Here is a 24,490-nt window from a genome sequence, read left to right on the forward strand (position 1 = left end):
TTATTTATTTTTGGGGTGTTGAGTTTGGTAAGTTCTTTATAGATTTTGGATACTAACCCTTTATCCGATATGTCATTTGCAAATATCTTTTCCCATTCTATCGGAAATGCCTTTTAGTTTTGTTGATTGTTTCCTTTGCAGTGCAGAAGCTTTTTATCTTGATGAGGTCCCAATAGTTCAGTTTTGCTTTTAATTTCCTTGCCTTTGGAGATGTGTCAAGCAAGAAATTATTGAGGCTGAGGTCAAAGAGGTTGATACCTGTTTTCTCCTCTAGGGTTTTGATGGTTTCCTGTCTCAACGTTTAGTAGACCCTGGTTCCTTTAAAGAGCACCTGGAGCTGGAATTTGGCCTTGCAAGGTCAGGGAGGAGGATGAGAGGGTCCCTTCCTGTTCTGTGCCCAGGCTCCTCCCTCTCCAAAAGAAGCTTGGATATGGGGCAGTGTTTTTCAGTTCTGGTTCTTTTTTTATTTAAATTTTGAAGCCATTTGGTTCTTTTATCACTTTTTCCTTTTCCTTATCCTTTGACAATTAAAAAAAAAATCTTCAGATTTGATTTTCTACGGATTATTGGAAGTATGGTGGGATGAGTCCACACTGCAAATGAGAGATGTCTCAGTTGCAGAGCTTGGCTCAACTTAATAGCTCTTCCAACTTATTTGTTAATTAAAAAAAAAATTAAACTATGTAAGTTTAAACATAGATTCATTTTTGTTAAAAAGATAAAATTATACAGCATTGTATAGGGTAAAAAAAATCTCCCTTCACACTCCCATCTCTATTTCCACTTTCCTACCTAGAAATGATTTTGGTTAACAATTTGGTTAAGATCCTTTTAGATGTTAACACCCACACACACCCACACAAAATTATATTTATACATATTGTACAACTTGCTTTTTAAAAATATAATTTAGCAATGCATTTAAATTTCTTTCCATATAAAAATATATATCTCATCATTCTTAGCCATTCTTGCATTTTAAAAAGGTTCGTGGGTTTTTTTTGTTTGTTTGTTTGTTTTTTTTTTTTTTTTTTTTTTGGTTGTTATGGGAAAACCAGTTTAGGAAATAACAAAGTAAACAGTGAAAGGTAGACACTTTTGACCATTGTCATATTTGTTTTCTCTCTTATATTAGTGATGATGAAGGATTTGGCTAACTTACATTTCTCTTCTTTTCTTTCTCTTCTGCCTATCCCCCAGTGTTAGTCATATTTTTAATTCTTTAATTCTGCAACTGAGTGCCTATAACTTTAAATATTATCTCCAAATCTCTCTTGAGCTATTACTTCTAGATATATGTTTTGATTCCCCACAATTCAAGAGAATGTCCTTACTCTTCTTTCCTCTTTTCCCTCTCTTCGGTTTCTAAATTTCCATCTCCAGCATTACCACATTTACATTCCTGTCCTATGATTGTTTTTAAGTAGCACTTAGGTATTTAGTGCTTCATGTAAAAATTGATTCTAAGAAATGAAAGCAAATAAAGAGTGATTAATTCTGAAAATTGAAACCCAGTAAACAGCACCTGCCATATTGTAATTATATAACCTTTATTCACAACAGCCACAGATAGTGACAGAGGGGATGCAACTCTATATCAACAAACATGTACCATTCTGAGGAAAATGTCTAAAGTATCAATGTCAAACGTTATATTTTCTTATTATGCAAAATAATGCATAATTTACTTTGTCCCATATGTGGATAATGCTTTTCTTGTCTCCCACCCCCACCCCATATTTCTGGTTTGGTTTTGTTTTTTAGATGGAAGAAGCATTATTCATAAAAATCAATTGGCTACTTTTTTCAGGAAGAATATACAGAAGGCTAATTTTCAAAGATCTTAAATATCTAAAAGTATTTCCATTTCATCCTCATACATTATAAATAGTTAAAAATCATTTTCATTCAGAATTTTGAAGGCATTGTTTTTGTCTTCCATCATCCAGTATTGTTGGTGAAAAATCTGACACAAAACTTATCCACATTCCTTTGTAGATATCTTTTCTTCATTTTAGAAACAGTTAAAATCTCTTTATAATTAGCAATCTCAAATTTCATGGGAGTGTGTCTAATGTACATCTCTTTTAACTTGTTCTGTTCAGTATTCATTGAGCCCTTTCAATTTGAAGATCCTTTGCTCTCTTCAATACTGGGGACATTTCTTTCAATATTTTAAAGATTATTTCCTCCTATATTAGCTCTCTTTTCATTTTCTTTTTGAATGCAAATTAGATGTTGATCCTCCTGGACTGACCCCACATATCTCCAGTTTTTCTTTCATATTTTCTATTTCTTGTATTTTTGTTCTATATTTGAGAAACTTCTTTGGCTTTTACTTCTAATTTTTCTCTTCAACTTTTTAAGAACTGCTCATTTATTTTTGAGAGAGACAGAGAGCACGTGTGTGAGCATAGGCCATCCATGCAAGTGGGGGAGGGGCAGAGAAAGGGGGCAGAGGATTCGAAGTGGTCTCTGTGTTGACAGAGCTATGCCGGGCTTGAACTCAAACTGAGATCATGACCTGAGCCTGCGTCAGATGCTTAACCAACTGAGCCACCCTCTATTAAACTTTTAATTAATTTAATTTACATTATATATTTTAGCTTCTGTGAACTCTTTTTTGCTTTCTGGTTCTTCATAGCATCCTGTTTCTTGTTTTATGGATACACATTCTTGAATTTTCTTAGGGAGATCGGAATTTTTTTAATGTTTAGTAAGGTTTTCTGAATTGCCTATTCATTTTAGGGTCAGTTGTTCTGTTCATCTTGTTGCTCCTTTGTGTTGATAATTTTTCTCAAGTATATGGTAATCCTTGGTTGTTCATCCATTTTTATGAATGGAGGACCAAGTTGCTTAATTCAAAGCAACTTCAAACTCTGGGTGTGTGAGCAGGGCAGGTTGTATTGTGCTTCCATTTAAGATGTGAGAATGAGAACAGGTGGGCAGGTTGAATCTTGCTCCAAAAGATGGAGGACACCAACCAATATCCCTGGCACCTATTACCTTCTAGGCAGATTATTTGCTTCAGAAATTATTTGCCTTTTTTTTTTTCCCATGGGGGCAGATGTCATTGTTACATAAGGAGCTGGTGGGGCAGCTTAAATAATTTTTGTGCAGTTAATTATCCTAGACTTAATAGATAATCAAAGTATGTGCACATAATGAGTTCTGTCCTTACTTTTCAACATGTATGCTATTTCTTTTTTTTCTTGTATTACTTTCATTAGTTTCTTTAGTACAACATTGACTTTTTTTATTTTTTTATTTTTTTTTCACTTTCTGTATTTTATTTTATTTTTTATTTGTTGTTGAATTTTTTTTAAAGGTTAATATCCTAAAAATCTCCACAGGTTAATTCTTCCTAGGGAAAAAAATTTTATTTTTCCATAAATGGCAACTTGATCTTGAAACAGTGCTTTTTTTTTTTTTTCTGATAAATTATACCTTTTAGGCCTTATGTTAGGAGATATATCTTCTAAAGTTCATGGTCTCAGAGATCTGCCTCTAGTATGAAGGAAGAAGTTAATTTAGCCTCTAGCAGATAATAACCATAAACCATGAACACCCCTCCCCCCACCCCAACACACACACACACACACACACACACACACACACCACTTTCTCTCATTCATTTAAGAAGCTCTGGAGAGTAAACAAAGGCAGATTTTGGAAAGCAGCAAAAATTTGGAGTGAGCAGTTGGTTAAAGGTGAATTCTCTGATTTTGTGCCCTTGCTCAGAGGGCAGCCTCCATTAGAGTGGTGGTGGCACAGGGAGACTAAAATTCTGATAGGAAACTTTAGTGTCTTTCCAGCTGGAGCAACCAGAGGAAGGAGACACAACCAGGATACAGGAGAGTGAGGGTAAACTTCAGAATTGAGAGAACCAGAGAAGGAAACAACAAATTAGTTTATACAGACTTTCCACATCTCTGAACCATGCACATATGGACTGTTTGAGAACAGTATAAATTGAATTGTTAGTATGACAGAGTTTACAGGCTTAGTCTTACCAAATAAATTGCCTGCTAAAACAAAAACACTCGTGGAGCTAACAGAATTCAGAATCTACATAATATAACACTCATAATTCAAAAGTTATAATAATCCAAAATTATTCAAAGTATAAAGGATCATGAGACATGACCCATTCTCATAAGAAATGATATCAACAAATACCCACTCCAGGTACTAGAGTTACAAAACAAGAACTTTAAAGCAGTTGTTATCCCTATGACCAATGAGGAAGAGGAAAATACACTCATAATAAATGAAAAGATAAGAAATCTCAGGAGGGAAATAAAAACAAACCAAAATGTAAATTAGAACTAAAAAAATACAATATTTGAAATTAAAAAAAATATCAGATGGATTTAATAGACTGGAGATGACAAAGGAAAGAATCAGTGAATTTGAAGATAGATCAGAAGAAATTATCAAACTTAAAGAAGAGATAAAAAAGATTGAAAAAATGAACAGCCCCAAGATCATGTGGCACAATAGTGAGTGATCTAACCTATGTGAAATTGATTTGCAGAAGGAGACAGAGAGCAAGTAGGACAGAAAAAGTATTTGAAGAAATAATGTCCAAAGTTTCCCCCAATTTAGTTAAAGACACAAATTTATGGATTAAAGAAGCTTAGTCAACCCCAAACTAGATAAATATAAAGAAAATGACATGTAGGCATATCATAATCACACCATTGAAAAAGATTTCTTGGCTGAAAGCAGCCAAGAAAAATCACACAGGAAAACAATTCAGATGATCACATTCTTCTCATCCCTCTGATTTCCCTCACACCAGAGGAATGAATAAAGAACAACAGAAAAGGTTAAATATCTGGATAAATGTAAAGGAAGATTTATTTTCCTCTCAATATATTTAAAATACATATGACTATTTAAAACAAAAACTATATATATTTTTTTCTTATGGAGTTTATAATCCACTTGGTTGTAAAACAAATGACCACTAGAACATACAGGATATTGGTGGGCGTAATGATTTATACAGTCACAGCTTTCTACACTATTACATGGAATAATATTGACTCTAAGTAGAGTGGGAAAAGGTAAGGATGTATATGTAATAGAGAGCAACCATTAAAAAAACACAGAGAGGTATAACTAAAAAGCCAAAAGGTAAATAAAATGGATTCCTAAAATACATTCAACCAATCCCAGAGAAGGCTGGAAAGGGAAAAGAAAAAAGAAAGGGGACAACAGGAAACAAAACTCATGGTCTCTGAGAAACAGGGCTAGCTTTGGGGTAAACTGTCTCATAGCTTTCTAGCAGTACCAGAAAGTAGGGGCAAGGCTATAACTGAGTAGAAGGTTATGCCAGGAGGGTGGTGGAGGTTATAGTCAGAATGCTTACAACTAGGGAGGAAATGAGACAGGCAGAAATAGAGGAGAAGTGAAAGACTTGTCAGAGTTCTGAGGCTTCCCAATACAGATGCATGTTAGTCAGACACTAGATTCCCTTACGATACATGGCTGGTGGTGGTGGGGGTGCTGGGGGGTGAGGTTGTCTTCTAAATCTGGATTTTGAGACACTATTCCAAACCTTTTGTTTTCAAAACCTTAAAACTCAAGCACTGGGAGATTATGGGAGTGCTGAATCACTATATTGTACGCCTGAAACTAATATTACGCTGTATGTTAACTAACGAGAATTTAAATAAAAACTTAAAAAGAACTCAATCCCCAGCCTGTACCCTCCGCCCACCCTCCCACCCAACCTTAGCTTTCTGCTCCATCCCAAAGTGCTCTCTGCACATAGACCTGGGGGCCTATACACCCTGCCTTCTCCCTAGAAGGTCTCAAGGATGGTCTTGGCCTGGTGCTTGGTCCTTAACCTTCTTTCAACCTCATTTGGACCCTGGCTTCGGCTTCCCCTTAGTACTTACGGTATTTATCTGAATTAACTATTTATCTGGGTGTAGTCCCTCACCATTCTGCTGACTTGCAGCCCTGGCTCACTATACTGGCTGTTTCTGGCTTTCTCCTGTCTGTGGCTACACATAACTTGACAGAAGAGACTGAGGCACCAGAGAAGGAGCCAGCGAACAACAGGAAGAGAACCAAGATTCTGAAGCAAGAAATAGGAGTAGAAGCAAGGCCTCTGAGGAGCTGAAAGTATGCAAACTAAACATGAGAAGGGGCTGGCTTAGAGATTATTCATCAGTCACACTTAGAGACTAAAATTCCACAAGGTGGCAACATTTTCCTATGAAATTAATGCAAGTAGCCCCTTTGAGACTAAGATCATTTCTAATGTTAAAAAAACGTGTTATCTGTCGGAAAAAAATCAGACAGTAAGGGCAATGACCTTTGTGAAGAATGAGAAGACAAACCTGGGAGGGGCCTATCCAAAAGGCAAATGATGAGAAGGTCTCTGTTCTTTTGAAAGCAAGCCCCAGCATCTATGCAGAGTCAGGAAGTCACATTAACTGGTTATAGCGATCACACTGCGTGAACCTAGACATGCTACATTTTGTTTAGTCTTTCTTTGTCTGAGGCAGTAGCAGGACATATAAAATTCTCATCAAAGAAATTTTAAAAGGTCAATACACAGTTTTCATCTTTGATTCATCAAAAATCTCAGGAATTATCTTCCCAAAGTCGGTTTGTGTAAATTAATTGTGTGAGATACATAGTCAATTTTGTGAAAGATTAAGTCTTGGGAGAGCTAACTTATAAAAACCTACTTATGGGTGCCTGGATGGCTCAGTCAGTTAAGTGCCCAACTCAGGTCATGATCACATGGTTTCGCGAGGGTGAGCCCCCATCGAGCTCTGTGCTGACAGTGTGGAGGCTGCTTGAGATTCTTTCTCTCCCTCTGCCCCTGCCCCGCTTGTGTGCTCTCTCTCACTCTAAATAAATAAATGAACATTTAAAAAAAACACGATTTAATTTATAAGATAGAATATTGAATTTTTAAATGAAAAATAGTAGGAAATCCCACCATTCTAATGTTAACAAATAGAAAAATGATAAATCAAGAACATTTAAAATTTATCCTGAAAACTGATTTTCTTAAGAAAAAGATTAACATTGTTGCACTATATGCTAACTTGGATTTAATTAACAAATAAATTAAATAAAAATTTAAAAAAAGAAAAAGCAGATTTGATTAAAGAATAAGGGGGAAAAAGTTACAGAAAGGGAGGGAGACAAACCATAAGAGACTCTTGGATACTGAGAACAAACTGACGGTTGATGGGGGGTAGGAGAGAGGGGAAAGTGGGTGATGGGCATTGAGGGCACTTGTTGGGATGAGCACTGGGTGTTGTATGGAAACCAATTTGTCAATAAATGATACTTAAAAAAAAAAGATTGGCAGGGAAGGGAAATTAAAGTATTATTAATTCAGGAAACTAGATATTGTTAATTTTGTTCTATTTTACAATGAAAAAGCCTAAGCTCAGAGAGATTAAGAAACCTGCTCAAGGTTATCAACAGCAACAAAACAACTGGTGAGTGCCTACTATGTGTCAGCACTATGTGAGGCACTGGAGAGCCAGCAATGAACAAAGTCAGCAAGAACTGGAGAAAGGATACCAATTTAGGTATCAGATCATAGTCTTGAGAGTCAGTGTTGAAAAGATGGTCAGAAGGAAATGGGAGAAGGCAGGAAGCATCTCATTGTTTGCCTTGGTTACAGGGATTACTTGTAAACTGACTATACATACGAACCCCAGGTAACTTCACAGAACTAGCATGTCTCATCACACCTCCTCTTTAAATTCTATACCCCTGAGTGAGCTTGGCTGTAGCACTGGGGTAGGCTACGTCGTTTTGGGAATAGTTCCTCTCCAAACAAAACAAAATCTACAATCTTCAAGGTTTATCTTTTCAAAAAATCAGCAGGTGGAGAAAAGGAGCTGTACTGAGCAGCCTGCACAATATATGAGTCTGAGGGTTCACAGGCGCTGCCTCATTCCATTCTTTATCTCGGCATAATCTATATTTTAGTTCCAGCACAGCTTTACAGTTTCTCTGTCTAGACCTCAGTCCTAGGCTCCCAGCCTATCTCCCTCTGCGTGGACTGGAAGGCTGGGATGCAAAAATGAAAATCCAAAAGAAGCATAGTTTAATGTGGTATTATATCTTGAATTAGATTATTTAAACTTCTTTAGTGGTTTTCTTTCCTTTAAAAATGTTCAGTTTTCTGATTATAAAAATAATAAAGGGTCATTGTAAACAATTATGGAAAAACAAAAAGTATAAAGAAAAACAGTGATATATAATCTTCTCATATGTAAACTCTGTGTACTTCTTTCAAGACTTCTTCTTTTTTTAATGTATTTTCATTTATTTTTTTTAGAGAGAGAGAGAGAAAGTGAGCAGGGGAGAGGGTCAGAGGGAGAGAGAGAGAATCTTAAGCAGGCTCCACACTCAGCATGGAGGCCAAAGGGGGGCTCTATCCCACGCCCCTGGGATCATGACCTGAGTCGAAATCAAAAGTCAGATGCTCAACTGAGTCACCCATATACCCCTCAAGACTTTTTCTATGCATCTTTTTATTTTATACTGTTGATATATAAAAACATATATAATATAATATATATAAACATTATATTAGGGATATTCTTTTTTTTTTTTTTTCAACGTTTATTTATTTTTGGGACAGAGAGAGACAGAGCATGAACGGGGGAGGGGCAGAGAGAGAGGGAGACACAGAATCGGAAACAGGCTCCAGGCTCTGAGCCATCAGCCCAGAGCCCGATGTGGGGCTCGAACTCACGGACCGCGAGATCGTGACCTGGCTGAAGTCGGACGCCCAGCCGACTGCGCCACCCAGGCGCCCCGGGATATTCTTTTTTTAAAAGGCAGCAATTTTATTTACTTACCTCCCCTTTCTGTTTTTTCTCTCTCTCTGCTATAAGTTCAGCCCTTCTTTTAGAAATCATATCATCCTGTTAAAGAAGGAGACATTAAAATATTTTAATGGATAAAATTACTTTTTGTGTATTAATATATATGTATATCATATATACATATATACATATATACATGTATACATACACATATATAAACATATATACATACATACACATACATATATACATACATGTGTATATGTATGTATATATGTATGTATATGTTTCCCAAGGTGGGAATAGCATTTGGATGGAAGGATGGTGAATTTCCAGAAAAGCATGTGATGGTGGTAATTATGCTACTATATCCTTGTAGCTCTGGAACTTTTGATCAGCGATTTCCCTCCAGAGGGATAAACAACATTTGGGGGCTGCCACTCTTCCTACAAATTTTAGAACACCTTTTTGAATTTATCATCTGTTAGTTTGCTTTGGTAATTAGGTAGATTATGTATACGGAGAAATAAGGAAATAGTTGGAAGTAATTTGTTAAAAATGTTTGATAATCTAGGGGCACCTAGGTTGCTCAGTCAGTAAAGCATTTGACTCTTGATTTTGGCTCAAGTCATGATCTCACAGTTTGTGGGTTCAAGCCCTGTATTGGGCTCTGTGCAACAGCTTGGAGCCTGCTTGGGATTCTCTCCCTCTCTCTCTCTCTCTCTCTCTCTCCCCCCTCTCCTGCTCACACTCTCACTCTCTCAAAATAAGTAAACTTAAAAACAAGTTTGATAATCTTTTATCATTATAATAAAATATAATAGCCTAATAATGTATTGAATAATTTAAGTCATATTATCTCAGAATTGGAATTAGTTGATTAGCTTATCTATTGACAAGTGGCTCATTACCTTCAATTTTGGGTTTTGTTTGTATTTTTTTTTTTTGAAACTCTTACTAATAATGAAATACATCTCCCTGTACCTTCCTCCTACCAATAGTAGTTCCTTCCCTGTGGCCCTATGGAACAACTAAGCTCTCTTCAGCATGAAAGCCCTTCAAATTATTTAACACTGCTCTCATGTTGCATCTTAGTCTTCCTAGTTCCAGATTTGAAAGCCCCATTATTTTCACCCCAGCCCAGATTTATAGATTCATTCTTTCAAGACATGTCTTATAAATGGAATGGAATGAATCATATAGTATGTACTATTTTTTTTTTTTTTTAGCCTGGCTCTTCTTTCGCTAAGCATAATGATTTTTATCCATGTTGTAGGGTGTATCAATAGTTCATTCTTTTTTAATAGTGAATAGTATCAACATTACATAGATATACCACTTATTCATTCACTTCATTGACTTATTCATTCATTCATCCAGCGTCATCAAATTTTAAGATATTTAAAGTGTAAATTGTGATGATTTGATATATGTATACATAGTGAAAGGACTCCTCCCATTTAATGAACACTTCCATCGCCTCACATATTTATCTTTTTTTAACATTTAAGTTCTACTCTATTAGCAAATTTTGATTATACAATTCAATATTACCAGCTATAGTCACATATTATACATTAAATCCTCAGATCTTATTCATTTTATAGCTGAAAGTTTGTACCTGTTACCAACTTCTATTTCTCCCACCCCTCAGCTCCTGGCAACCACTTTTCTTCTATTTCTGTTAAGTGTGAATTTCTTTACATTCTGCATATAAGTGATACCATGCAGTATTTGTCTTTCCCTGTCTGGCTTATTTCACTTAGCATAATGCCCTCAAAGTCCTTCCATGTTGTTGCAAATGGCAGGATTTCCTTCTTTATCATGACTGAATAATATCTCGTACATATAAACACAATGTCTTTTTTATCCATTCATTCGTTGACAGACTCCTAGGTTGCTCTCATGTTTTGGCTACTGTGAATAGTGCTGCAATGAACATGGAGGTGTGAATATCCTGTTTTCATTTCCTATGGATACTTATCCCAGAAGTAGGATTGCTGGATTATATGGTAGTTCTATTTTAAAATTTTTGAGAAACTTCCAGGCTATTTTCCACAGGGGTTGTACCAGTTTACATTCCCACCAACAGTGCAAAGGGTTTCCTTTTCTCCATAACTTAGCCAACATTTGCTATCGCTTGTCTTTTGATGACAGCCATTCTAACAAGTATAAGGTGATATCTCATTGTGATTTTGATTTGCATTTCCCCGATGATTAGTGATCTTGAACACTTTTTCATGTACCTATTGACCATCTGTATGTCTTTTTGTTTGTAAAAATGTCTATTCAGTTCATCTGATTTTTTTCAGATTTTCAATCTATTTTTTTAATGAGATGGGGTTTTTTTTTTTTTTTTGCATTGAGCTATACAAGTCCTCCAGATATTGTGGATTTCAATTCCTTATCAGATGTAAATCAGATGTGATTCGTAAATATTTTCTCTCACTCAGTAAATTAACTTTTCATTTCATTGATGGTTTCCTTTGTTGTGCAGAAGGCTTTTAGTTTGATATAGTTCCCATTTGTTGACTTTTGCTTTTGGTGTCAAATCCAAAAAACTAATTAAGACCAATGTCAAGGAGCTTACCCCGTTTTCTTTTAGAAGTTTTATGGTTTCAGGTCTTATGTCCAAGTCTTTAATCTATTTTGAGTTGATTTTTTGTATAATATATATAGGGTAGTTTCATTCTTTTGCAGGTGGCTGTCCAGTTTTCTCAGCATTTGCTGAAGAGACTATTCTTTCTCTGCCGTGTATCTTTGGCTCTCTTCTTATAGATTAGTTGAGAATATATGCATGGGGTTATTTCTGGGCTCTCTGTTCTGTTCCATTGATCTATGTGTCTAGTCTGCTATTGAACTCCTCTATTGAATTTTTCAGTTCAGTTATCATATTCTTCAGTTCTGTGATTTGTTTGGAACTTTCCTGTATTTTCTCTTTGTTGAAATTCTCACTCTGTTCATGCATTGTTCTCCTGCCTCGGTGAGTATCTTTATGAACATTATTTTGAACTCTTTATCAGGTAGATCACTTATCTTCATTTCAATAAGGTCTATTTCTGGAGTGTTTATTTAAAATATATTCCTCTGCTTCTTCATTTTCTTTGACTCTGGGTTGGTTTCTGCACATTAGACAAAGGGCCACATTTCCTAGTCTTCACAGAGTGGGCTTGGGTAGGAGGTGAACCTTATCAGTCAGCCTGGACTGAGTTCTTGGCTGTCTCTCAAACCTGTGTGATTGTCGGACCTACTTTCTTTGCTCTCAGTAGCTCCCAGTAGTTAAGGGCGGCCACAACCTGTCAGTGTCCCAAAGGGGAGGATAGCCAACAGCATAGGCTGATTGGAAGCTGGACTCTCAGGCAGCAACTGTTTTGATGTGGGTGATATGGGTGTTTTCTCATTTGCTCAATGTACAGGAGTCATTCAGCTAGTTTCCGAATTTCTTTCAGAGGGAACTGCTTCATGTGTAGTTGTGGATTTAGTGTGTCTGTGGGAGGAGATGAATTCAGGAGGCTCTTATGTTGCCATCTTGGGTGGGAACCCAGGGCACTCTACGTGGATGTCTAACACATTTTGTTTATCCATTCATCAGTTGATGGATATTGAGTGGTTTTTGCTTTTTGGCTGTTACGAATAATGCTGTTATGAACATTCATATATCAATTTTTACGTGGATCTATTTGTATTTCTGTTGGATAGATTCCTAAAAGTGGAATTGCTGGATTCCCTATGACACTTTTGAAGGTTTTATGTAATACTCCTCAGATTATAGTTTCAGAAAAGATGTTCTAAACCAATATATAGATTTGTTTCACTAATGGCCAATATGGCCTTGATGGATAGGGTCATCATTCCAGGAACTAGTGAAAAAGCCACTGAAAAGTTTAATTATGATGCCTCTCCCACTTTGCTCCTGTGTCTGGTGTAGGGATACTTTGGTGCTACCACTATCTTGAATTGTATTTGCCTTGGAGAGAAAAGCATTAACACATTGAAAAATCACATAGGCCTCAAATAATTTTGTAACTCTTTTAATTGCAAATAGTCTTTTTTTTTAAGCTTATTTATTTATTTTGAGAGAGAGCAAGAGAGAGCATGAGTGAGTTAGGGAGGAGCACAGAGAGAGGGAGGGAGAGAGAGGATCCAAGCAGGCTCTGCCCTCAGCAGGGAGCCCTACATGGGGCTCAAAACTGTGAGGTCGGGGCGCCTGGGTGGCTCAGTCGGTTAAGCCGCCAACTACGGCTCAGGTCATGATCTCGCGGTCCGCGAGTTCAAGCCCCATGTCGGGCTCTGTGCTGACAGCTCAAGCCTGGAGCCTGTTTCAGATTCTGTGTCTCCCTCTCTCTCTGACCCTCCCCCGTTCATGCTCTGTCTCTCTCTGTCTCAAAAATAAATAAACGTTAAAAAAAAAAAAAACAAAAAAAAACTGTGAGGTCATGGCCTGAGCCAAAATCAAGAGTTGGGCGTTTAACTTACTAAGCCACCCAGGTGCCCCTATAAATAGTCTTAATATTTGATAAAAAGTGTTTTCATATTGACTGTGGCATTAAAATCAGAAAACTACATTTTTATAAAGACCACTTTAAAACTGAATAGATTCTGAACAAATTTACTCCCATATTTTTTTTTTTATTGGATATGTACCTTGATTTTTGCCTTCATTTCTTTGATGAGTTTTTTCCTTTCTAATTTCTTCTTTTGTTTCAGTTTCCACTTTTCAATTTGGGAAGGAAGGAGGCGATCAGAAACATCTTGATCATCAACTTGTATGAAAACAGCAGCATCTGGGAAAAACCCATGTTCCCCCAGAAACAGGGCCTCATCAGGATATCGTGGGAAACCATCTAATATAAAACCTGTGGAACTAGATGGAAATTTCATAATTTATTTGCTTAAAATACTATTATAAATATTTAAAATGAAAAAATTAATAAATCACAAGTTTATATATGATATGCAATGAATAGTTTTAAAAGTTTAGTGTAGTATCTTTTATGTCTTTTGATATTTCTACTTGTGTAAACATGGTGTGTGTTCTAAATGTATTGAATTGGATTAAAATGGTAATATTTTATACTTATATTTATAGTATAGATAAGTTCTCTTAAATTGTAAATAGTCTTAATATTTGATGAAAAATGAATAGAAAATAAGTTCTCTGCTTGGGAGGAATGCCCACCCTAATGCCGTGTCACCCTTTATGTGCAGGTGGGTTTGGCCAGCCCACCTTTCGTGGGAATCCACCTTTTTATAGTTTTTCTTCTAGTAATACTTCCTCTCACGAGACAGTTTGTATTCTCTTCCCTGGGTCCCCTTGTAATCAATGACAATTATTAATGTGTATATACTGGCTCATATGCGTAAGATGATTACATTCAAATAGAATTATAAAACTTGCCCAAGTATGATGAAACTGTAAGGATCAGAAAACTAACTGAAATGTGACTACATTTTCATTATGAAATATTTATAAAACAATCAGGCTTCAAGAATTTGGCTTTATCCGAGAGAGTCAGTATTGGTCCCCTTCTGAATGAGAGTTTATCCTGTTTATCTAAAATTGGGTTTGTTTGGGGAGACTTGGTGGCTCAGTTGGTTAAGCGTTGGACTCTTGATTTCGGCTTGGGTCATGATCTCACGGTTTCGTGAGTTCGAGCCCCACATCAGGTTCTGCGCTGACAGTGTGGAGCCTGCTTGGGATTCTCTCTCTCTCTCTCTCTCTCTCTCTCTCTCTCTATCCCTCTGCCACTCATGCTGTCTCTGTCTCTCTCAAAATAAATAAATAAACTTAAAAAAAATAAAATTGGGTTTGTTTTAGGTACTTATATTTAAATATATGTTTTCTTCCTAATATGAACAGGACTTTTAAGAACATTTGACAGTTTGAGTTCTTACCTGATATCTTAAAATGTGTCCCATACTCTTAAGTGGGCAATTTTTTATACTTTGGCTGTAAGATGTATGCCTTTTTCTTTAGAGATGCCTTCAGCATGTCTTTTCTGTGAGGAACATTTTCATCCTTACCATTCTAGCTGTCACACTTTTTTGTCAGTGACTTCGAAATCTCTACCTCTATACCCAGCTACTTTTCTGAGTTTCAATTCAGGATTTTCCAAAAGCTGCTTAATCTCTTCATTGCAGTGCCCTTTAGGAAGCATTCGTGTATCATACTGTCAGAAATCATACCCGTTGTTACCCTTCCACACTGCTCTTGCTTCTGACTCACTGGTATTCGGGTGCCAACCGTCAGAGACATTTGGATGGCTCCTCCAATTCCTACTTGCATCCCACACATAAAGCCTTGATATGTCCTCTCTCTACCCACATTTCTATTTCTGCTATGACACCTAAGATCAGGCCGTTATTATCTCTCTCTAGGACTCATGCAATAGCCTTTAAAAAATATGTTGATTTTTTCCTGATTATAGAAGAAAAACATCTCACTTCACTATCAGTCAGAGAAAAACAGATATCATAGGATTTCACTCATATGTTGAATTTGAGACTCAACAGAGGAACATAGGGGAAAGGAAGGAAAAATAAGATAAAAACAGAGAGGGAGGCAAACCACAAGAGACTCTAAAATACAGAGAATAAACTGAAGGTTGCTGGAGGGGAGTGAGTTGCTGGAGGGGAGGTGATGGGCCAAATGGGTGATGGGCATTAAGGAAGTCACTTTTCAGGATGAGCACTGGGTGTTAGTTACATGTAAGAGCTGAATCACTGGGTTCTACTCCTGAAGCCAAGACTACACTGTATGTTATCTGACCTGAATTTAAATAAATAAAAATAAATAAATATAGAAAAGCATGAAAAGGGCAAAATTATCCATAATCTCATATCCCAGAGATTACTGACATTTTGTTTTATTTCTCTGCGGTTTGTTCCTCATGTGTCCACCTTGCTATTGTAAATAACTTTGCATCCTTTATATAGTAACATTTCTTATGCTATTACAAATTCTTCATTATAATACATTTTAATGGTTGCATAATATTTAGCTATTTTATTTAGGCTTTTTACAATTTCACTTTTTACTTTTAATTCTTCAATCCATATGCTCTTTTAAATATTTTTTTAATGTATGTTGTGAGGCTAGGAGCTAAATTAACAAAGAACAACCCATGACTACATTGTTGCAGTCAACCTGCCTAAATTAATCACAACAAATGATCTAATTTAGGCAATAGGAAATTAAAATTAAAGTTGATGATTAATAATCTCACTCACTTATTTATGCCACAGATTAGGTGAAAAAGATTGCCCAGAGGTGCATTGGGAGTAGCTAGTTGTTTGAATTGTCTGTGATACAGTTTCCTTATTTTCAAAGTGAGATAATAAAAGTTTCTATTCCATAGGATAGTAGTGAGGGTTAAGCAAGTTAATGTGAATAAAATATAGTAGAACTGTACCTGGCACAAAGTAAGTTCCATGTAAGTGTTTGCTACTTCTCTTTCTTCTGGTGGATACCAAAGAAAGATATTCTGGTTAGGAAATTGAGGTGAAGTTTTAAACTGTGATGCCCTGGAGATTCCTAAACTTGTCCTGTTTGAGGTCAGGCTTGTTCCTGGCTTTTAAGAAAGGGATAATACTATGGACAGCTATTAAGTGGTCTTAAGTGTAATTGGTGAAAGGCTATAAGGAAAAGAGTCCAGCCCATCATTACTGTGAGTGAGTTTAGAATATGGGTAGTCAGCCACGCCTACACATTAGAATCAGCTGGGGAGCTTTCAAAACTACTGATGCCTGGATCTCAACTTCACACTCTTTTCTCTTTTTTCTTTTTTCTTCTCTTCTCTTCCTTCCTTCCTTCCTTCCTTCCTTCCTTCCTTCCTTCCTTCCTTCCTTCCTCCTTTCTTTCTTGCCTTTCTTTTTCTTTCTTTCTTTCCTTTCTTCTTTCCAATGTTTATTTATTTATTTTTGAGGGAGAGAGAGAGAGAGAGAGCGCGCACACAAGCTCGTGCAGAGGAGGGGCAGAGAGAGGGAGACAAAATCCCCAGCAGGCTTTATGCTACCAGTGCATAGCCCTGCTTGGGGCTCAGACTCACAAACCGTGAAATCATGACCTGAGCAAAGCTGGACACTTAACCGACTGAGCCACCCAGGCACCCCTTACCGTCACACTTCTAAAAATTTTGATTCAGTTGTTTTGGGGTAGGGCCCCTGGCATCAGTATTTTTAAACTAATTTCCTAAATGTTTTTAATGTGTACAATCACTCATTTACAAGAAAGTAAAAAAAAAAAATTCTTAAATTTATGCTGGATTACATTTTTAACTTTTAAGAATAAAGAAAATGAAAGTCAATAATTGTATAATTCTATATAAAATAAGATACCGCATTGGTTCCTTAAGCCACCACTCAGAAAGAATTGTTTCAAGAATTTCGGGAGGCAGTGGCTCATTTTCCATTAGATTTAATCTGATTGCTTCTTCTTCTTCTGTAAATTGTACTTCTGGAGACTAAAACAAAAATCAGAAAACAAAACAAAAAATTTAAAACTCTGTATTAATAAATAATCTATAAATTACATAGTTGGTTAGGATGAGACCTTTTTTCTTTTTTTTTCTTTTTTTAAATTTTTTTTTTCAACGTTTATTTATTTTTGGGACAGAGAGAGACAGAGCATGAACGGGGGAGGGACAGAGAGAGAGGGAGACACAGAATCGGAAACAGGCTCCAGGCTCTGAGCCATCAGCCCAGAGCCTGACGCGGGGCTCGAACTCACGGACCGCGAGATCGTGACCTGGCTGAAGTCGGACGCTTAACTGACTGCGCCACCCAGGCGCCCCGAGACCTTTTTTCTTTAGGTCATTTTTAATACCTCTACTTGTTAACATTTTAAAACTTGAGCCCTTTTCTTTAAATCAATATTTAATATGTTTTTAAATATTAAATTATATGTTATAGCTAAGAGGAGTTACTAGTGATTAGCATGACTGACTTTCACACATGGCCTCCGGATATCTGTCTCATTACTTTTTGCTAAAACCTTGTTCAATCTATATCACACACCCACAAGGCTTAACAAATTTTTGTCATTTATCTTATAATTATTCAACCTAGATCCTGATTAAAGGATGGGCGAGCCAGGCAGTCATCTGGAATACAATCTATATGGGTCCATTTACAGGTGATCATTTGAGAATAAAAGGGTCTAGCTATATCAGAAATGATTGAAAAGTGAGTTAGATATGGGGCGCCTGGGTGGCTCAGTCCGCTAAGCATCAACTCTTGATTTTGGCTTAGGTCATGATCTCACAGTCATGAGATTGAGCCCCGTGTCAGGCTCCATGCTGAGCATGGAGTCTGCTTAAGACTCTCTCTCTCTCCCCCTCCCTCCGTCCCTCCCTCTCTCTTTCTTTCTCTCTCTCTGCCCCTCTCCTCTTTTCTCCCATTCGCACGCTCTCTCTCTCTAAAAATAAGTGAGTTCGAATGAAGAACTTTCTCTTTACAACCCCAGGAAAAAACCATCTAAAAGACATAAAATTTCTTATGATGCATCATTAGAAATTAATATTTTGAGATCTCTGCTGGTACTGGGGCAGATTTTTGTATTTGTTAGAAAACAGAGAACATGATATTGGAAAACCTTATAGTCTAGGTCAGACATCAAATAACATAGTCCCAAATAAATGTTATAAACAGTCCTGTCAGGGAAAGCTGTTCAGATTTTTACTGGAGTCATGTGAAACTTACTATTTTGTATCCTAGATGAGCAGTAAAATTTGTAAATAACATATGGGGAGGATGACCTAACTCACTTTATAGAGTTTTACACTGCTTATATTCTACTTCCGAAAGTAATACCGGTAAGCATAATTATCCGCAAATAGAGTATTAATATTACTACCGGTTTCTTTGTATTTTCTTCCTCAATCTTGACATTGGCCTGAATGGCAAGTTCTTCAAGTTCTTGTTTTGCAAACTGTTCTTCCTCAGAATCTTCTTCAAATTCAGTTCCTATTTTCTTTTCAGTTTTGAGCATTAGTTTTTCTTGAAGAAATTCTTCAAACTGAATGTGAAAAATGCCCAATTTTTCTGCTAAGTATCTTCCACAGACAGTTTTACCAGAGCCATGTGGGCCCAGAAGGCATATTCTTATTGGAGGAGCCTGCCACAGGAGAGAGGTAGAGTAGGAGGAGAGTGAAGAAAAGGAATTTTGAGTAATTTAGAAAACATTAGGCCTATTGATTGCCCTCTCTAAGACTGAATTATCACTTCACAACACCAGCAGCATCAGAAGCCACAACCATCCACATATTTCAATGGTCTGCCTGGGTACCACATAAAAATTGAAGTTCATGGAAATGGACTTCGGAAGAGTTTAAATCATGATCTATATGTTACATATGTTCTATTTAAGAAAGTACTCATGTCAGGGGCACCCAGCTGGCTGAGTTGGTAGAGCATGTGACCCTTGATCTTGGGGCTGTGAGTTCAAGCCCCACTGTGGGGGTGGAGCTTAATTAACTAAAAAAAGAAGAAGAAAGAAGGCATTGGTGTTCTCAAAAGTATAAGTGACAATCTATTGTGATTTGTATATTTTGATCTTGTAATCCCATGCTAGGGAATTATACTAATAAAATAATTTAAGAGAAAAAAAGAATGACAGGCCCAAAGATTTCCTAATTACTATCCACAATGTCGATATCCAAAATGTGGAATTACTATCCACAATTCATATCCACAATGACAAATCACACTATGAAAAATACTGTGAAAAATATCTAACAATTAGATGTTAAAATGGTATGCTAAATAATTAAGCATTATGAGATGTATGTAGAAATATGTAAACTTTCGTTGATATAATGTTAAGTAAAAAAACAGATAATAAAATATTATATACACTAGAAAGAAAATACATCCATGTAGAATAGGGTGAGAAAGTAAAATTAAAAATGAAAGCTCTGGTCTAAACCTGGTGCGATTATGTGTGTGCTTTATTTTTTAAATGGATAAAATATTACCACAGTGTGCTCTTTTATTATTGGTGATAAACAAATAAGAATAAAAAGTGTTACCACAAATTTAGGAAAACATGGATTGCTTCAGAGCCATATAACAGGACTCTTTTTCAATCCAATGAGCCAGTTCAGCCCTTGCTCCTGAGAGTCAACCAAGTCAGGCACAGACGTGCCCCTATGATCATGCCTCTGAGTGTGAACTTGAGTAACCACACTTCTACAAATGTCAACCCACTGAAAGTCCACCAGTCCTTGAATCCCACTCATCCCCTGTCTTAAGATCAGCAGACTGCTCTGAAGTCTCTACACGGACTAACCAGCACAGCTGGCCCTTAACATATAAGCAATAAATTCAGCTGTGTCTTTTTACTTCCGCTAAAAAGACAGTCCGTGTTGGTTTGACACAAGGCATTACTATAAAAATCAAAATAGATAACTATTTTATGCATACTCCAAAAAGTTCTTCTTGGAACTTAGATAGTTTCACCATATTGTTAATATCAGATCGGGGACTTCACTATTAAGTAAAATGATGAAGGTTGGCAGAAAGTCCTTGAATAAGTACTCAGGAGTGATTATTGGGATAGGAGTATTGTTTTCACCTTTAATGGCTCATTATGAGCCACGTACTTCTCAGGATGCTCCAGAAACTTTTCTCTAGCCTCAGGACTTGAAAAGTAGTAGATCTTTTCTCGATATTTAGCTGCTTCTTCTATGCTGCCTGGCTGTAGGATGAAGTTTTCTTTGAGAACCACTGGACAAAAGTGCTTGCTATCTCCCAAGTGCCTTCTCTTCTCTTTAATTCTTTCTTCATTCTACAAATATTATTCAGTTTGGAGAACAGTATTATAAATATTTTGATGCAAGACTGAAATGTAATTTAAAAAATAATGCATCTTGAATAATACTTAACCCATAATAAGATGCCTTTAAAACAATCCACAATTTTATGTGTATCTTTCCAGACCCCTTTTTCAAAGTACATCTTACTGATATACATATAAAACGAGACATATATTTAGACACAAATACAGTATTTAAAAAATACCAGTGGAATAATACTTTACATGACTATTCTACAACAGACCTCTTTTATTCTCCAAAACAAGATATAACGAACAACTTTCTGTAAAGGATCAAACATGAGACTAATCTATACGTTTCTTGCACCATTCTTGTTCAATTTTTGTATGAGAGGTATGTAAACTTTATTCTTTTTTTATTATATGAAATTTATTGTCAAATTGGTTTCCATACAACACCCAGTGCTCATCCCAAAAGGTGCCCTCCTCAATACCCATCACCCACCCTCTCCTCCCTCCCACCCCCCATCAACCCTCAGTTTGTTCTCAGTTTTTAACAGTCTCTTATGCTTTGGCTCTCTCCCACTCTAGAGGTATGTAAACTTTAAATGAGCTGGGAGGTATTGCTATTTTTCTGTGATGTGGAAGATTTTAAACAACATAGGGGGGCGCCTGGGTGGCGCAGTCAGTTAAGCGTCCGACTTCAGCCAGGTCACGATCTCGCGGTCCGTGAGTTCGAGCCCCGCGTCAGGCTCTGGGCTGATGGCTCGGAGCCTGGAGCCTGTTTCCGATTCTGTGTTTCCCTCTCTCTCTGCCCCTCCCCCGTTCATGCTCTGTCTCTCTCTGTCCCAAAAATAAATAAACGTTGAAAAAAAAATAATTTAAACAACATAGGAATTATCTGATCAACAAAGGTATATTAGAAATAATTTGTAACTCTCCTCTATTATTTTTGTTTCTTCAGCTTTTATCATTCTTCTTAAGCAAATTTTAGTAATTCATATTTTGAAAATCTTTTTAATCTTGATGTTAAAATTTATTAGTATAAAGTTCCTGTAATTTAAAACAATCTTGTTTTAAAATCTTGATTATATACCTATTTTTGTTTCAAATGTTGCTTCTTCTTTTTACCTAGACTTCTCAGAAGTTTGTCTATCTTATTACTTTTCCCAGTGAACCAAGTTTTCTTTCTTCTTTTTTTTTTTCTTTGAGAGAGAGAGAGAGAGAGAGAGCATGCACAAGCAGGGGAGGGACAGAGGGAGAGGGACGGAGAATCCCAAGCAGGCTCCATGCGGGCATGGAGGGGCTCAATCTCATGACGGCAAGATCACGACCCCCAGGTGCAATCAAGAGTTGAATGCTTAATTGACTGAGCCACCCAAGTGTCCGCAACTTTTCATTTTTTTGAAATTAGGTCTAATGTTTTTATTTTCTCTTCTTTTTCTATTTTGTTAATTTTTGACTTTACTCTCCTTTCTACTTTCTTTTGTTGTGCTTTTTTTTCCAGATTCTTGAGTTGAATGCTTAACTTTTTCCTGCTAATAAATGCACTTAAATTAGGGTTGCCAGACTTAAAAAATAAGAACGTGGTTCCCAGTTTTATTTGAATTGCAGATAACAAATAATTTTTTAGTATAAGTATGTACCATACATAAAAATGATTCTTTTATTTGCAATTCAAATATAACTGGGTATCATGTGTTTTTTTTTTTTTTTTCCTGGTAACTCTAATTTCTACTTCTGCCACACTGCAAAGCATTTATATGTAATCTTTTTTTTTGTTTGAAGGGCTAAGGGCTAGAAAAAAGAATATATACATTTTTTATTTTGAAGCTGAAATGTATAATCTCTCAAAATTAAGGATTTTGATAAATCTGAGATAAGGCCACGTGACATCTAAAATTGTATTGAATTCTTCAATGTTTGTTCTCATTTATATGATTTTTATAATGTATTCAATCATAAGATGCAATTTTATTTAAAAAAATTTTTTTAACGTTTATTTATTTTTGAGACAGAGAGAGACAGAGCATGAACGGGGGAGGGACAGAGAGAGAGGGAGGCACAGAATCGGAAGCAGGCTCCAGGCTCTGAGCCATCAGCCCAGAGCCCGACGCGGGGCTCGAACTCGCAGACCGCGAGATCGTGACCTGAGCTGAAGTCGGACACTTAACCGACTGAGCCACCCAGGAGCCCCAAGATGCAATTTTATTTAAAAGCATTGTTGAATTTGCAGTAAAAATATATGCTCTCAAATGATACTGAAAGTATAAGTTCTGACCTATGTGTATGTCAATATAATTTTGTTTCATGAGAATTTTATTTTTATTGTTTTTACTTAAAGCATTTTTAAGAATTTTATTTATTTATGTATGTATGTATGCATGTATTTATTTATTTAAATTCCAGTATAATTTAAATACAGTGTTGTGTTATGTTAGTTTCAGGTATATAATATAGTGATTCAACAACTCTATATGTTTCTCAGTGCTCATCAAATTAAGTGTACTCTTAATCTCCTTAAGTTATTTCACCCATCTCCCCACCCACCTTCCCTCTGACAACTACTACTTTGTTCTCTGTATTTAAGAGTCTGTTTTTTGTCTCTTTTTTCCTTTGTTTGCTTTGTTTCTTAAGTTCTACATATGAGTGAAATCATATAATATTTGTCTTTCTCTAACTGACTTCTTCCACTTAGCATTATATCCTCTAGATCCCCCATGTTGTTGCAAATGGCAAGATTTCATTCTTTTTTATGGCTGAATAATATTCCTGTGTGTGTGTGTGTGTGTGTGTGTGTGTGTGTGAATGTACCACTTCTTTACCCATTCATCCATCAATGGACACTGGCGAGTTTTTACTTCCCTGAATCTACAGGGCTCCTGCTGTTCCCCTTCCTGCTGCCTAATTCTCCTTTTAAAATCTCTACCTACCTCTGTCCAAATCAGAGTTCAGTTCACACTGGACTTTTTTCTGTATTGATTAAAACCTGTCCTTACCACTTCAGTGCCCAGTTTTGCTTATCTTTGACAGTGTAAAGTATCTTGTTGTGTTATTTTATTTTATTTTATTTTTTTTTAATTTTTTTTAACGTTTTATTTATTTTTGAGACAGAGAGAGACAGAGCATGAACGGGGGAGGGTCAGAGAGAGGGAAACACAGAATCTGAAACAGGTTCCAGGCTCTGAGCTGTCAGCACAGAGCCTGACGCGGGGCTCAAACTCATGGACCGCGAGATCATGACCTGAGCTGAAGTCGGCCGCTTAACCGACTGAGCCACCTAGGCGCCCCTTGTTGTGTTATTTTAATGCATTTCTCCTTCAATTCTACTTTTACTGATATCCAGAATGCTTCTCTTTTTTTGTTAGCATTTGTTTTTTATATCTCAATCCATTTGAGTAATTAAAAAAAATTTTTTTTTTAGTTAATTGTAAATGGCTTACATTCATTGACTCCAGTTTTTCCTTATAATGGGTGGGTCCAGAATTATCCCTAAATAAATTTTAGAAACAGAATGTGAGGTATGTGTGTAGAGGCAATGTGTGGAGTGTCTTGGAAAAAGAGATTCTGGGAAAATGGTGATATGAAGACATTCCCTTCCTTTCTCTTAAACTTAACTGCTGGGGCAGACAACTGGTACCCATAAACATTGTAGGGGAGGGAACTGTATGGCATTATTTACCACTATGGGCTGGATGAGTGCATGGAGACGAACATCAGAGAGACAGAGTATTAAGATGTCAAGTCCTAGGAGGAATTTTGTTTTCCTGAGTTTCTGGATTTCCTGGGGAATGTTAGCATCAGCAACGACCAGGGAAGTGCTTGTGGTCTCTCTGGTCCACAGAAGACCAAGAAGGAGTTGTATGGGTGGGAAGAGTCCTCCCCAAACCTGAAT

At 36.6% G+C, this 24,490-nt stretch overlaps 1 protein-coding gene across 3 annotated transcripts in view; it reads right to left on the minus strand.

Moving 5' to 3' along the window:
* AK9 (adenylate kinase 9) overlaps positions 1-24,490 on the minus strand; it is a 132,319-nt gene that overhangs the window by 27,621 nt on the left and 80,208 nt on the right. For all 3 annotated transcript variants that reach the window (XM_045499230.1, XM_045499229.1, XM_045499231.1), the window contains 5 exons: positions 20,395-20,607; positions 18,676-18,936; positions 17,160-17,284; positions 13,467-13,686; positions 8,856-8,921 (listed from right to left, as the gene is read on the minus strand). In XM_045499230.1, the coding sequence (XP_045355186.1) occupies positions 8,856-8,921; positions 13,467-13,686; positions 17,160-17,284; positions 18,676-18,936; positions 20,395-20,607 (885 nt within the window). The remainder of the gene's footprint in view (positions 1-8,855; positions 8,922-13,466; positions 13,687-17,159; positions 17,285-18,675; positions 18,937-20,394; positions 20,608-24,490) is intronic.

Source organism: Leopardus geoffroyi, chromosome B2, assembly GCF_018350155.1.
Source record: "Leopardus geoffroyi isolate Oge1 chromosome B2, O.geoffroyi_Oge1_pat1.0, whole genome shotgun sequence".
NCBI lineage: Eukaryota > Metazoa > Chordata > Mammalia > Carnivora > Felidae > Leopardus > Leopardus geoffroyi.